Source organism: Eretmochelys imbricata, chromosome 3 (assembly GCF_965152235.1).
Source record: "Eretmochelys imbricata isolate rEreImb1 chromosome 3, rEreImb1.hap1, whole genome shotgun sequence".
Classification (NCBI taxonomy): Eukaryota; Metazoa; Chordata; order Testudines; family Cheloniidae; genus Eretmochelys; species Eretmochelys imbricata.
The window spans coordinates 163,945,518-163,961,131 of NC_135574.1; the positions used below are offsets into that span (position 1 = coordinate 163,945,518).

Consider the following 15,614-nt stretch of genomic DNA (forward strand, 5'->3'; position numbering starts at 1 on the left):
CACGGCTCAGTGTCTAGTTGGCAGCTGGTATCAAGCAAAGTGCCCTAGGGGTCTCTCTTGGGGCCAGTTTTGTTCAACATCTTCATTAATGTTCTAGATGATGTGATTGTACCCTCAGCAAGTTCGTGGATGACACTAAACTGTGGGGAGAGGTAGATACGCTGGAGGGTAGGGATAGGGTCCAGAGTTACCTAGACAAATTGGAGGATTGGGCCAAAAGAAATCTGATGATGTTCAACAAGGACAAATGCAGAGTTCTGCACTTAGGACAGAAGAATCCCATGCACTGCTACAGGCTGGGGACCGGCTGGCTAAGCTGCCGTTCTACAGAAAAGAACCTGGGGATTACAGTGGACGAGAAGCTGGATAGGAGTCAACAGTGTGCCCTTGTTGCCAAGAAGGCTAACAGCATATTGGGCTGCATTAGTAGGAACATTGCCAGCAGATTGAGGGAAGCGATTATTCCCCTCTATTCGGCACCAGTAAGGCCACATCTGGAGTATTGTGTCCACTTTTGGGTCCCCCACTACAGAAAGGATGTGGATAAATTGGAGAGAGTCCAGTGGAGGGCAACAAAAATGATTAGGGGGCTAGGGCACAGGAATTATGAGTAGACACTGAGGGAATTGGGCTTATTTAGTCCTCAGAAGAGAAGAGTGAGGGGGGATTTGATAGCAGCCTTCAACTAGTTGAAGTGGGGTTCCAAAGAGGATGGAGCTAGGCTGTTCTCAGTGGTGGCAGATGACAGAACAAGGAGTAATGGTCTCAAGTTACAGTGTGGGAGGTCTAGGTTAGATATTAGGAAAAACTATTTCACTAGGAAGGTGGTGAAGCACTGGAATGGGTTACCTAGGGAGGTGGTGGAATCTCCATCCTTAGAAGTTTTTAAGGCCCAGCTTGACAAAGGCCTGGCTGGGATGATTTAGTTGGGGTTAGTCCTGCTTTGAGCAGGGGATGGGCTGGCTAGATGACCTCCTGTGGTCTCTTCCAACCCTAATCTTCTATGATTCTATGAACAGAGTGAAGCTGGCTGCTATGGTAGGTCCACGGAGGAAGGGGCAGGGGCTCAGGGAAGTAGCCATGGGGCTGGTGCGCCACGAAGGGAGCAGATCTGACAGAAATTGGAAAGTCGCCAGGGGCAGGAGTGCCAGAGACCCCTGGGAGGAGTGTCCCTGAAGCCTGAGGCTAAGGAATGAGTTAAGACTGTGTTTGTTTGCTAACCTCCTTGCAAAGAGTAGGCATGGCAGAGGATGCTTTGGAGCTGAGGAAAAGCGTGGCCTGGTGACAGTTCTCCTTCATGGTTTTCAAGACTTAGATTATGACTACATCTGTGTTTAACTCTTAATTTTTGCACCCTACAAGAAGTTCTTTGATTTAATTTAATTTAATTTAATTTAATTTAATTCTTATATTTATGCTTGTTTAATATTTCTTATTTTTTCTTCTCAGCAAGTAAAATAATACATGTATTTCACAGACCTATTTTTTCCTTTTCCATTTAAAGTTTTCTCTCTCTTCTCCCATACCCTCTGCCGTTGTTGCTAATGAGTGTATCATCTAAAAATAGATACGTTTATCATTCAATAATATTTTGTATCTTTCCAGATTGGAGGCCAATGTAATTGTAAGAGACATGTGTCTGGCAGACAGTGCAATCAGTGCCAGGAAGGATTCTACAATCTACAACAGTCAGACCCTGATGGCTGCAGTCCCTGTAACTGTAATACCTCTGGGACAGTCAATGGAGATATTACCTGTCACCAAAATTCAGGCCAGTGCCACTGCAAAGCAAATGTTATTGGTATGTGTAATGTAAGAGTTTTCAGCCACATTTCTTATCTGCTAGAAATAAAACATTTGATTTCTAAGCTGAAAAATACAGTAAATTTCTTTTGCTGAAGGCAGGTTAAAAAAAACTGAATGAAATTAACTGCCTAAAAATTATTAATTTAATAATTCTATCAAACTACAGTTTGAAGCTTAGTTTAATCAACCCTTTAGAAGTCTCTTTATTCCATAGCTGCATTGGCTCACATAGCTCCATACTAATAACTCACAGAAATAATATTAATTTGCTTACCGCATGAATGTTTCTTTTAGGAAATTAGCACTTTTTCAAAATGTTTTATACTTAATGAGTTCTAAGCAAATCGTTTCCATGCTAGCTTTCTTAATAGACCAAAATAAATGGATTTTTCCCCCTCAAAATATTCTGTGCTACAGGGTCCTTTGTGATAAATCTTTCCATTTTTTTCCATTGTATTTCTTTGAACTGTTCCTATGAAATGCAAAATAAGTCAACATTATTCCACAGATCATGAACATTGCTAGGTTTAGTTATCAAGGGCCACATAATTTTAATTTTGTAATTCAGTGCCAAGCTGATTATAATAAACTGCTACCTTCTGTGTTATTTATCATTTTTTTTACAAGACGTGCTTTTTTGTTTGTTACTCCCACAGGTATTTTTCAGAAATTAGATTTGATTATAGCAATTTATTACTTCCATCATATTTGAGGGGAGCCACAGCCACATAAGGACAAAATTTATCAAGTGCCCAAAATACACAGTGTACATAATACACTTTGAAATATTGATGTATGGGAATATTATGCAAGGAGAATTTCCTGATAAAGTGAGCCCTGCATGGTAACTGTACGTGTTTCAGGCCATACATACGGCTCAAAAAAACCCTATCCCAATTTATCATTCAAACTATTGGTAATCTCTATTTTCTGAACTAACCGTGATCATATGTTGATACTAAAAATACCTTTCAGTGTTCAGATCTTGGGTAATTCATATTCACTAAATTGTGAACAACTGCTTCTTCCAGACTTCTAAATCTCTGTTAGTGTCCACTCATATCTTTGTAAGAGAGAAATATGATAGCTGTGTGGTTAAAGTGAATGCCCAAAAAGGTTGAATTGTTGTGAATTTTTACAAGCTATTATTCTTTGTTCTTGTGGCTGGAATTTCCAAAATAAGCCAATAAATAAATACATGAACGTGCTCCTCCTAAAAGGATCTCATCCTGGGTAATTCTGAGCTTCCTGTCTGTGGAGCACTGAGTACCTTTAGTCATCACTGTAGACCATAGGAATTAAAGTGTGAGCAACATCTCTCAGGAGGTGCTCAGCCCCTTGCAGGATCAAACACAACCTGATTTTTTCAGTGCAAACAGTTAATACATCTTACATTGAATTTCCTACATTAAATAAAATAGGAGTTTTCTAACAATTCTATATTATATTTTTTTCATATGCATTTGGGACCTGATTTTGGATTCTTTGGATATTCCCAAAATTGCTTTGATGTCAGTGAGAAATTGGGTATGCAAGGATTGCAGGATCAGACCCTTGCTTACTTAAATTGTTTCAAACCTTTTACACTATCTATGAAAGTAACTGGGATGATTTTTCTCTTCACTCAAAAAAGAATCTATGGGGGGTGGAGGAGAGGAAGATACATAAAGCCCAATCCTGTAAACATGAATGTACATGCTTATCTTTAAGCACATTTGTCTCGTTGACTTCAGTGAGATTACTTGTGCTTAAAGTTAAGCACATCAATAGGATTGTTTACACAACTAACTGTAAATATTCTGATTTCGCTTGTTACCATGTGTAAATAAGTCTTATTTACCAGTCCTGTGCAGTGAACTTTTACAAAGAAAAGCTACCTATTTAAAATGTATGTTTGAATTATTTTTTTAAACTGGGTTTACAAGTAACCTCAGTCTTTTGTCATTTTGTCTGAAGAAATGTGATAACAGAAAATGTAACTGTGTACTGCAATGTTATGGAACGTGAACTGTTAGAGTTAACACAACTGTTAAATCTTACTAATGATTCTATCACCAGTAAAATACATTAGCACCAATAATTTTATTAAAGTAGGTCATTCATCTAGAATAAAAAGGTAGAAGAATGTGAATTAAATGCCAAGCGTGCTAACTCCCCTGTACTTGTTAACATTGAATGTGATGCCCTGTAGGCCTTCCTCAGTATCGTTAGGAATAGATTACCTGTCAGGAATATGTATGGCATATTCAAATAAGCACTGCGCATATTTTTAAAACTGATATGATATGAATCCATGTAGACCAATTTTAATAGTTCAAAATGAGTCATAATTCTTGTTAACAATACAGTTATTTTTAAAATTTGCAGCAATAGTGGGCCTTTTTTATTTTCCTTATTGAAATTAAATGATATGCCTTAGGTGAGCCATTCATCACTGTTAAAGGAACTTGCCTTCTGTTGGAGTTCTCGAGTTTTTATTCATCTATATAATGCATTTTCTACCATTTCAAGAGATGCTTTTCTACATATGAGTTTCTAAATGTATTATATTTATGCATTTTTTAAAAGGATGGAAATATTTTGTTAGGACCTAAGTTGTTTTTTCTTTTACTGGATGCCACAATTAAACCATGGTATCATAGTAAAAGATTTTCCCACTGAAAAGTAACACACATACACACTTCAGAGTGGTAGCCGCGTTAGCCTGTATCAGCAAAAACAACAAGGAGTCCTTGTGGTACCTTAGGGACTAACACATTTATTTGGGCATAAGCTTTTGTGGGCTAAAACCATGCATCTGATGAAGTGGGTTTTAGCCCACGAAAGCTTATGCCCAAATTAATTTGTTAGTCTCTAAGGTGCCACAAGGACTCCTAGTTGTTTTTACACATACACATGTGAGATAGCATTTCTCAAATAATAATTTACTTTGTTTTCTTGTGAGGTAAATGTTATAAACTAAAATTCAGCTGGAACCCCCAAGGCAGGGATAAAGCAATGAATTTGAAAACAAAACTAACAGAACTACAGGATGAAGTATGAAAAAAACAATTTAATTTCTAATGTATTGTAAATGTTAACTGAATCATATATTTAGACAAAAGCATTATATCATCTTGAATTATGGAAAACATTTTCTGTATCCCATAAAGACTCCCAATAAACTCTGGTAAATAAGTGTAATCAATATTAAAATTGAATTATGATGAGTAAAACTCATAGAAATTAGTCTAATTTGCAGTGTTTATGTATATGTCATCAAAATGAGTCGACAGCCCTCAGCACATGTTCTGCCCATCCGTTTTGTATCATCTCTTGTAGTTAAGAAGATAGGCCTTGTAACAAGTCATCACCTACATCACATTTAGTTTTTGCCAGAGATTTTAAAATGTGCTTGAGATGAAAATAAATCTATCTAAAAAACTGTATATGAAAACCAACAAAAACCATGTTATTTCTGAAATATAAACATACAAAAAATAGCTGTTAACGTTTCTGTAGTTTTGTGCAGCCACCTCAATGCTGCTGCTATTAAAAATTGTGGTGGGAAAGAACTTGAAAAAAACAACCCTAAAATATATAGTTTGTATTGAATTTCTGTTGACTTTCTCCTTTTATTAATAACTTTTTCTCTCTTCAGGCCTCAAGTGTGATCGTTGTAATTTTGGATTTAAAGTCAGCAGAAATTTTAATGAACATGGATGTGGGCCTTGTCTGTGCAATATCTATGGCTCACTGAACCAATTCTGCAACCCTCTTACTGGGCAGTGCAATTGTAAAGAAGAAACCAAAGGGCTTCAGTGTGACACCTGCATGGACAACTTCTTTGGGTTGGATGCTACTGGCTGTAAGACTTGTGACTGTAATATCGCAGGATCACTTTCTGGAATGGTTTGTAATGCTACGACAGGGCAATGTGTATGTAAAGCTAATACTGGAGGAAGACAGTGCAGTGAATGCTTAGATGGGTATTACAAAGTACAACAAAATAATTCCTTAGCCTGTCTGCCATGTAATTGTGATAATGCAGGTACAGTAAATGGCTCTCTTTTGTGTGACAAATCAACAGGACAGTGTCCTTGCAAAGCTGGTGTAACTGGGCTTCAGTGCAATCAGTGTGTGCCTCATATGTACAATCTTACCATTAGCAACCTTCTCGGCTGCCAGATTTGTGACTGCGACTCACTGGGGACATTAGCAGGAACACTTTGTGACCAGATTAGTGGACAATGTGTATGCCTGCCTAATCGTCAAGGAAGAAGGTGTAATCAGTGTGAATCAGGTAAGGAAACTGGAAGAAAATTTCTTGTTACATACTGCAGTATGCCAAAATCAGAACTGTCTTTTCCTTTATTACACTGCTCCTTTTTTGATAGGGCTTTAGCCCTGATTCACCTCTAATTTATACAGATTTGTTTTCCATACTTGTATATCTCCATAGACATAAATGAAGTTACTCCTGATTTGACTGGTGATTTCTTATAGGAATTGCAGCAATTGGGGGTCTTGAGGAGGGAATTGAAAGATAGTTTCCTCAAAGATCAATTCAGGAAGGGTCTTCCATGCATGAGCGGTTAGTATGGAGGAAGTTGTGGAGAGATTTGTAGGAACAGCTTAGAGGGCTGGCAAAAACAAATTGTCCTATAAGTGCATCTGGTTGCACCATCATGTTGGGGATATGCAGGTTCTCACAAGGGCTAAGCAAGGATTGGCCTTATAAGCAGCTGAAAATGCAATTGGTACATCACAGTGCATTGAAACAATTAAAGAATTTCATTCTGCATTACTGTAAATGGAGTTTATATCTGAGTTCATGATAGTGGGTAGCATTATAATTATCTTTTTATTAATTTTTAGAAAACAGGTGAATATAATGAAACCCCATGTATTATTAACCTAATCTGTTAGGTTAATAATACCTAAAGAGAAAGATTTAGTTCAAGTTATATTTATAGGCAGTTTGTTAAAGTAGCAGTGCACATTAGAAGGTACATTAGAACCCCAATTGTTTTAATATGCCATTCAATAACTTGAACATAGGTTAAAAATGCAGCTTACCCTCCATTAGTATTTTTTTACATTAATTTAAATTATTTTAGGTACGTATACTAATAAATATAGCACTATTGTGTTTTTTTCCATTCCTTCCCCAGTTCTATCTGACCTGCTGACACTCTACAGCAGGCACTTAATCAGAGAGCAGGCTGGGGCTAGGTGAAGGAGTGATGTCAAGGCTTCCTGAGCCAGTGACCCACCCTTGTCCTTGAAAAGTGAAGGCAAGGGTTTATGTAGATCTATAATGGTTTAAAAATGTCTAATGGATAGTATGAACAGAATAGCATGTGGAATAACCTACATGGCACACGAGGAAATATTTTCACATACTTGTTTGTTTTTAAAAAAATCTTGTTATAAGAAAGTAATTTGTCTTGTTTTACTAAGAAATGTATACAAATGTGTAAGTGATTAGCATTGAGTTTACTGCTTTATAGATGAGTTTGATTCCTTAACATTGGAAGGGCCACGTCTTATACTCGTATTAAATAGGAGTTTTGTGTTGACTTCAGTGAGAACTGGTTTGGACCCTAATAATATCACCTAGCCTAGGTCTTATATAGCTCTTTTCATCAGTAGATCTCAAAACACTTTACAAATTGAGCCAATATCATATCCCCATTTTATGGATGGGGAAACTGAGTCACAGAGCAGTGAAGTAACTTACCCCAGGTCACCCAGCAAGCCAATGGTAGACTTGGGAATAGAACTCAGCTGAACCAGAGTCCCAGACCAGTGCACTGTTTGCTGGACCACATGATAGATGCTGATACTAGGGTACATTCAAAGGAGGGAGGAGAAGTTATGATGATATACAGTAGTAATCTGAAAAAGATCTTTTGAAGTGTCAGTACTAGATTATCACTCTTGTAAAAATGAGGGGATTTTTAAGGTGGGGAGTAATGTGGAGGAAGAGGACGGTAAGAAGGCAGAAAGGAATACATACCAGTGGATGAATCACTTTGGATGATTGAACTTAATCTTGCAGTTTCTAGATCGGCTATTTAAAAAAGACCCAGAGAATCCCAAATCTGCTAATACAACATACTAGCCCAGTATTTAATAATTATAACACAATGAGTTATGATAACATAATAAGAATACCCAGCTCTAAAGATTATGCATTCTTTAAAATATTATTTGTTTACAAACTGATCTGATGATAATAGTGGTCTTAAATTATGGAACTATGGAGCAATTTAATCGGTTTCAAATAATCTAACCATGTCCGTTGGCTTTGCCTTAGGCCAAAGACAACAAAATGTACTGCAAGCATATCCATAGCCATCACAGACTAATTAAAAGCATGTAATTAATTAGGTAAAAATGGCAACCATAAAAATATATTAAGGGTAGGTTAGATTGATGGGACAATGCACCTATTTTAACTCCGTTTCCTGAATAAATTTACTCTATGATTTATAGCATAAAGTCAAGTTGTTTCAGTGTTCTCATTTCCCAGCGTATTTACTTAAAATAAATTCAAGTAAGAGACCTAAAATTAGCCTCAAAAAGATAGATATTTGCACTCCAACTTTCAAAAAATCTCTCACTTCGATGTGATTCAAAATGTCAACACATCCTCATGCCTTCTCGCCCTGTTTTCTCACCCCTTGGAGAAAGGAGATCAATTACCTATGTTTCATGGAAGAAGGGGAGAACTGGGGGAACCTCAGGTCTCCTGGTTTGTTGTTGATTTATAAAGAATCGTTTTCTTGCATAGATTTTTATTTTTGAATGAAAAAATATTAAAATTTAAATATTGAAACTTGAGGGAGGCACTGTTTGCTCAGTTATTTTAATTAGTGGTGTACAGAAAGCAGGAACAACCCTTTTTAAAAGAAGAGAACCCCTTTTTACTTCTCACGTGAATTTAATGCCTATGAGAGGCAGTGGATTTACAGCCCTGAAGAATTAAAGCCTCTTCTAGCCACAAAACAGGTACAGTAGTATATGTCCTGGACCTGTCTTCATCCACTATGTACATGCCCTGTCAGCGAACTTCCCTGCCACCCTGACCTGGATGGGCAAACTCTCCACAACCATTCAGGCCTTAGAACCTGTGCTGAGCAGAGGCCTTGCAACAGGAAGGCATTTAGGAGTCTCTCGCTGACCAAAGACCACAACTTTCCATGCAGCCGTTCAGGGCAGGCCTACACCACCACTTATGTTGATATAATTTATGTCACTCGGGGTGTGTGAAAAAGCCACCCCCCTGGATGATGCAAGTTACAGCAATGTAAGCGCTGTCCTCACCAACATTATGTCAGCGGAAGACACTCTCTTTCCGACATAGCTTCTACCTCTCGTGGAGGTGGAGTAATTATGCCAACGGGAGAGCTCTCTCCCGTCGACATAGAACATCTTTACCAGATGTGGCACAGCTGCATCAGAGCAGCTGCACCAATGTTGCACTTCTAGTGTAGACTAGTCGTCAGACTTTGACTTGAGAGAAAATTTTCAGAAGTGCCAATGACACATTTTCAAAAGTGCCTAAGTGACTATAGGAGCCTCTCTCACGTTTGAAATCGGACTCCAGTCCTAAGTCATTGGAACTAGACACTTCAGCTAGTTTGGAGGAAACTGACTATAAATCCCAAGCAGCCATTTCTTAAAGCCTCTCCCCAAAACTACTGTTTCTGGTTAGCAACAGATGGATGAATGCCATGAGATGCTACACAGGACTACTAGGAAACTAATGGGTTCTGCATGTTACAAATGTTTTGCGCAATTACTGGGCTGTTAGTCTCTAAAGACTAGATATCAGGGAACATTGTATAGAGAGAACCTCCTGATGAAAGGGGATGACGCAATTCACCGGGGCTAGAGGTCTGCCAGCTGTTGAAATGTTGAGGGATTTAAAAAAAAAAATTCTTCATTATTGTATTTTTTCCTCATTTTCTGCCCCTCCCCATCTCACAATAAATAGTCATTTCATTAGTGGAAGGGGAGAGCATAGGGCTTCTCAATCAGATCCCTTCCTACCTCGCCATTGCAACTGATGATCATATACAGTGTGCCATGGTCAGGTGCTAGAACTAGTAGCATAGACAGGGATCTGTTTTGCTCCCACTGTGTGGTGAAGCAAAATACTCAGACAATATGCTGCCTCTGTCACCGGCAAGGAATTCTGGTCTGACTGTCAGGATTTCAGTTGCATTTCTATTCTCTTGCCATGCTGGCCAGGACAGTGCTTAGCCCAACATGTGCAACATCAGTTTGCAATCTGATGCCTCTTCTATCTTGTTTTTTGGTGATCTAGGACTAAATTTTTCAAAAGTGACTTCTGGGTGCCTATACTGAAGCACGTCAAATGGTCCTAATTTTCAGAGATCAGGCACTGACCACTTTCTTAAGATCAGCCTCCCCAACCTGTCTCTAATTGGGTATTCAGAAACAGAGGCACCCAAAACTGAAAGTCATTTATGAAGATTTAGACCTTACTGTGTATATTCAGAAAAAAAAAAAACTTTTTCAAATAGTCCTGTTTATGAATCAGTTTTTTTCTTCCATTCCCCCACCTCCTATATTTATATTCTTGTTTCTAAAATACTTTTTTTAAAAATCTGATGCTTTTGAGGAACTTTGTAGTATCACCATGATAAAAAGTTTATAAATGATTACTAACAGAGATATAGTGCCAGATCCTTACCTGCTCTAAATTGGCATAGCTTTATTGACTTCAGGATTTAGGATCGGGCCCTAAACTGGTAACCTTAACTATAGAGTTTGTTGCTGTAACAGTTATAATAAAAGATGAGCAAATGCTTCCAATGAGCAAGTCAGCTCAGTTGAGATTCATTATAATACTTTAGACTTACCCGTGTATCTGTTGCTGTCCTTTGTTACTTGTAAATATTATGCTAATTCACTAGTGGATAAGGGTCTGTCTTTTTCTAGATTGCACTAAGGTCTGCCTAATATTAATGTTTAGTACTCTCTCAGCAGATTATATATTAGATACCTGCCGAGATGGTCTGACCTTTTGCATGAGGTCTAGGGTTAAACTTGTTTCCTATCTTCCAGGTATACTCTTGCAGTTGAGTTGTTCATTGTGCTCAAGAGTGACATTGCTGGGAAATGGCCTCCTCTATTTATGTACAGGACAGATACTATACTGTACATGCAACTGCAGATGAGATAATACATGCTGCCTCACTAATAACTTCAAGATATTCAGTCTCTGTGATGGCTCAGTTCTGGGCCTCTCTGGAATAAAGTGCCAACAGTATGGTTGTTTTATGATGCGAATGTGTGTTAACTGGAGACTGATATCACTTGACTGTCCATTTGAGATTTATGTCACTGAGGACCAGAAGCTAAACTTGAACAAAGACTTGAGCAGTAAAATTCTAATGTTTTCAATTTGTTTAGTTCTTTTGCTATTTGGATATGAACTTACAACACAACACTGCTGCAAAGAAAGACAATTCCACCCTGGGGGTGTATATATAAAGGTATCGCTTGTAAGACAAAGGAAATAATGCCTTGGTTAGATAGCACATTACAATGCAATTTTGGGCCCTTCATTATAGAACAGGACATCAGAAAGTTAGATGGAGAGTTCATGGACAACTAAAAAAGATTCAGCAACTGAAGAACATGACTTAAAAAGAGAAGCTTACTGAACTTTATATAATCAGGGAGGAAAAGTGACTAAGAGGCCTATGAGAATGCTGCAAGAGTGTATGAGAGAGGGGAAAATTCTTCTCAGTCATTGTGAGTCATACCATAAGGAATAATAGAAAAATGTTGACAGAGGGATGCCCCCTCCCACCCAAATATTCTATTTTTGTAAAGCACTTTGAGATGTATGGATGAAAAGTGTTATATAAGGGTTAGGTGGCATCATTATATTAGAAGTGGCTTTATTTAATATATTTATTAATGTTTGGGGCGAGGGGTAAACAGTGCGGTGACATACAATTAACGTAGATATGTCAGGACTAGACAAGAACTCCAGGAAGGAGAATGGGCAGCACAATAAATGAAATTCATTGTTGACAAGTGCCAGGTAATGCATACTGGAAGAAATAATTCGAACTACTCATACACACTACTAGATTCTAAATTAACTATTGTCACTCTGGGAAAAAGGCCAGGGAAACTTAAAAGTGAACCTCTGCTAAATGCACAGTGAGGCAACCCACCCCCTGCTAAAATAATGTTAGCATGTACAAGTAATGAGAGAGGAAATAAATGTTATGCTTATAAGAAGCACACAGGATGTTTTTTGGGGAAAAGGCAATTCGCCACGTTTATTGAAGAGATACACACACACACACACACACACACACACACTCTCTCTCTCTCTCCCCCCCCCCCCCCGCCAGTCGATGTTATAGTTACCAGTCCGGATCAATCTAGTGGCCAGCTAGGTTGATCATGGGTAGGTAGGAGCAGGGTTCTGTCGGTTGTAACACGATGCTCTGGGGAAGTCTTGGCAGGATGAACCCAAAGTTTCATGGCAAGGCACCCTCTTTATATAGTGATTTGTTTTTAATTGGGACCAATGAGTTTTGCACTGTCATGCTGTAATTAATTGTTGTTTGATGAGTGCTTGTTTTTTTTAATTTTTATTTTTTTAATTTTTTAATTTTGTTTTTTTTTCTTAATTTTTTTAGGGAGTTACCCCGTGCTGATTTTGATCACAGCTATCTTGTCCCTGTTGATAGGTGCCTGTCTTATTTTTAGAGTTGTTAATTTGCCCTTTTTTGACATATTAACAGGGGGCATGTTGTAATCTTCTGGCACTCTTGCGTCCGTCCTCGGTTCCTCCCTAGAACATTTAGTCCGGTAATGGCCTTTACACTTGTTTTCTAACACACACATTCCTCATTCACACACAAAACAGAACTGATTTACACAGAACATTTGAACAGGAACATCAAATTGCAATGCAAGAGAAAAACAATAATTGCTTTCTTTTACTTATTTTAAAATGCTAAACCTACAACAAAGTGGTGACCCCAAAAGGTCTGTCACTGCCTTGAAATCAGCTCAGACACAGATTCTGGCTGATGCATCTCTACCAATGGCCCATTAGGCCATTCCTTTCTGCTATTCAAAAAGGGTGGTTGGCAGGATATGTTTAAGTTGTACACCAATACATTTAATACATGCTACATTATTCTTTATTTTTTATTCTAATTTATATAAAATACAAACATAAAATCCTACTACTACATGTGTGGTACTACTTTACTTGAGTTCAGTATTCAGCTCTGGTCCATGTCAAAAAGATTTAGTAGGAATGAGATTCAGAGGTGGGTGATGAAAATGATTAAGATCTGGATAGACTTTCATATAAGGAGATATTGATAAGAGGACATGGTAGAGGTATACCACATAATGAGTGAGGAAGTGAGGGTCAACCGGATGCTTCTGTATATCCTTTTCCATAATATAAGAACAAGGGGATGGAGGACAAAACTGAAAGCTGCGCTGGGCATCACAAAATGGGGAAGAGATGGCCAGCCCTCTGTGGAGATAGAGGTGGTTAGGGACTATTTAGAAAAGCTGGACGTGCACAAGTCCATGGGGCCGGACGAGTTGCATCCGAGAGTGCTGAAGGAATTGGCGGCTGTGATTGCAGAGCCATTGGCCATTATCTTTGAAAACTCATGGCGAACCGGGGAAGTCCCGGATGACTGGAAAAAGGCTAATGTAGTGCCAATCTTTAAAAAAGGGAAGAAGGAGGATCCTGGGAACTACAGGCCAGTCAGCCTCACCTCAGTCCCTGGAAAAATCATGGAGCAGGTCCTCAAAGAATCAATCCTGAAGCACTTGCATGAGAGGAAAGTGATCAGGAACAGCCAGCATGGATTCATCAAGGGAAGGTCATGCCTGACTAATCTAATCGCCTTTTGTGATGAGATTACTGGTTCTGTGGATGAAGGGAAAGCAGTGGATGTATTGTTTCTTGACTTTAGCAAAGCTTTTGACACGGTCTCCCACAGTATTCTTCTCAGCAAGTTAAGGAAGTATGGGCTGGATGAATGCACTATAGGGTGGGTAGAAAGCTGACTAGATTGTCGGGCTCAACGGGTAGTGATCAATGGCTCCATGTCTAGTTGGCAGCCGGTATCAAGTGGAGTGCCCCAAGGGTCGGTCCTGGGGCCGGTTTTGTTCAATATCTTCATAAATGATCTGGAGGATGGTGTGGATTGCACTCTCGGCAAATTTGCGGATGATACTAAACTGGGAGGAGTGGTAGATACGCTGGAGGGGAGGGATAGGATACAGAAGGACCTAGACAAATTGGAGGATTGGGCCAAAAGAAATCTGATGAGGTTCAATAAAGATAAGTGCAGGGTCCTGCACTTAGGACGGAAGAATCCAATGCACCGCTACAGACTAGGGACCGAATGGCTAGGCAGCAGTTCTGCGGAAAAGGACCTAAGGGTGACAGTGGACGAGAAGCTGGATATGAGTCAGCAGTGTGCCCTTGTTGCCAAGAAGGCCAATGGCATTTTGGGATGTATAAGTAGGGGCATAGCGAGCAGATCGAGGGACGTGATCGTTCCCCTCTATTCGACATTGGTGAGGCCTCATCTGGAGTACTGTGTCCAGTTTTGGGCCCCACACTACAAGAAGGATGTGGATAAATTGGAGAGAGTCCAGCGAAGGGCAACAAAAATGATTAGGGGTCTAGAACACATGACTTATGAGGAGAGGCTGAGGGAGCTGGGGTTGTTTAGCCTGCAGAAGAGAAGAATGAGAGGGGATTTGATAGCTGCTTTCAACTACCTGAAAGGGGGTTCCAAAGAGGATGGCTCTAGACTGTTCTCAATGGTAGCAGATGACAGAACGAGGAGTAATGGTCTCAAGTTGCAGTGGGGGAGGTTTAGATTGGATATTAGGAAAAACTTTTTCACTAAGAGGGTGGTGAAACACTGGAATGCGTTACCTAGGGAGGTGGTAGAATCTCCTTCCTTAGAGGTTTTTAAGGTCAGGCTTGACAAAGCCCTGGCTGGGATGATTTAACTGGGAATTGGTCCTGCTTCGAGCAGGGGGTTGTACTAGATGACCTTCAGGGGTCCCTTCCAACCCTGATATTCTGTGATTCTGTGATTCTGTGATTCAACCATTTTAAAATAGAGAAAAGAAAACATTTTACACAAAAACTAATCAACCTGTTGAACTCATTGTCTGACTATACCGAAAGAAGGACAGGAGACATTTAATATGCGTTTAATCAGGCCACAACTTTATTATTCGATGTCTGGGACTACCTGGCAGATAAAAGTGAACAGTGCAGGTAACCCCCTGTTTATTCCATAATTACCCCGGGGGATTTCCACCATCTCCCTGTCTTTTTCCATCCAGGTCCCTCCAGCAAATCCATTGCCGGGACCTTGCCATCCACACCCCCCCCCTTGTAGAAGGGTTAAGAATGGAGGGGTTGGCTCCCTGCCGTACCAATCATAGGAGTTCCCAGCCGCCCACCACCCACCCTGTTCGTTCCTTTAACAAACACCTTTTTAAGTCCTTTTCCAAGCCATTTATCTGGTCACGGTATAACTTTCCTATGGACATCCACCCTGCGACATAGCCTGTTGCCCTTCATGTCATGCATGAACAAAGCCCTTCCTGAACTCGCTGTGGGGAAGGCAAAAAAATCCCAACTGCACCCAGGCCTTTTTTGCAGCAGTTTTCCTCTTCCACTCCCCCCAGCCAAAAAGCACTTTTCCCTTCATTCAGCCAGCCAGCCAAATACCCCCTGCTTAAAGGTGCAGTCATTGCCACAAAGG

The 15,614-nt window shown here is 39.5% G+C and overlaps 1 protein-coding gene across 1 annotated transcript in view; it reads left to right on the top strand.

The window, feature by feature from the left end:
• USH2A (usherin) overlaps positions 1-15,614 on the top strand; it is a 568,735-nt gene that overhangs the window by 94,932 nt on the left and 458,189 nt on the right. Inside the window, exons 11-12 of the mRNA XM_077811946.1 lie at positions 1,606-1,801; positions 5,447-6,088. Of these exons, the coding sequence (XP_077668072.1) occupies positions 1,606-1,801; positions 5,447-6,088 (838 nt within the window). The remainder of the gene's footprint in view (positions 1-1,605; positions 1,802-5,446; positions 6,089-15,614) is intronic.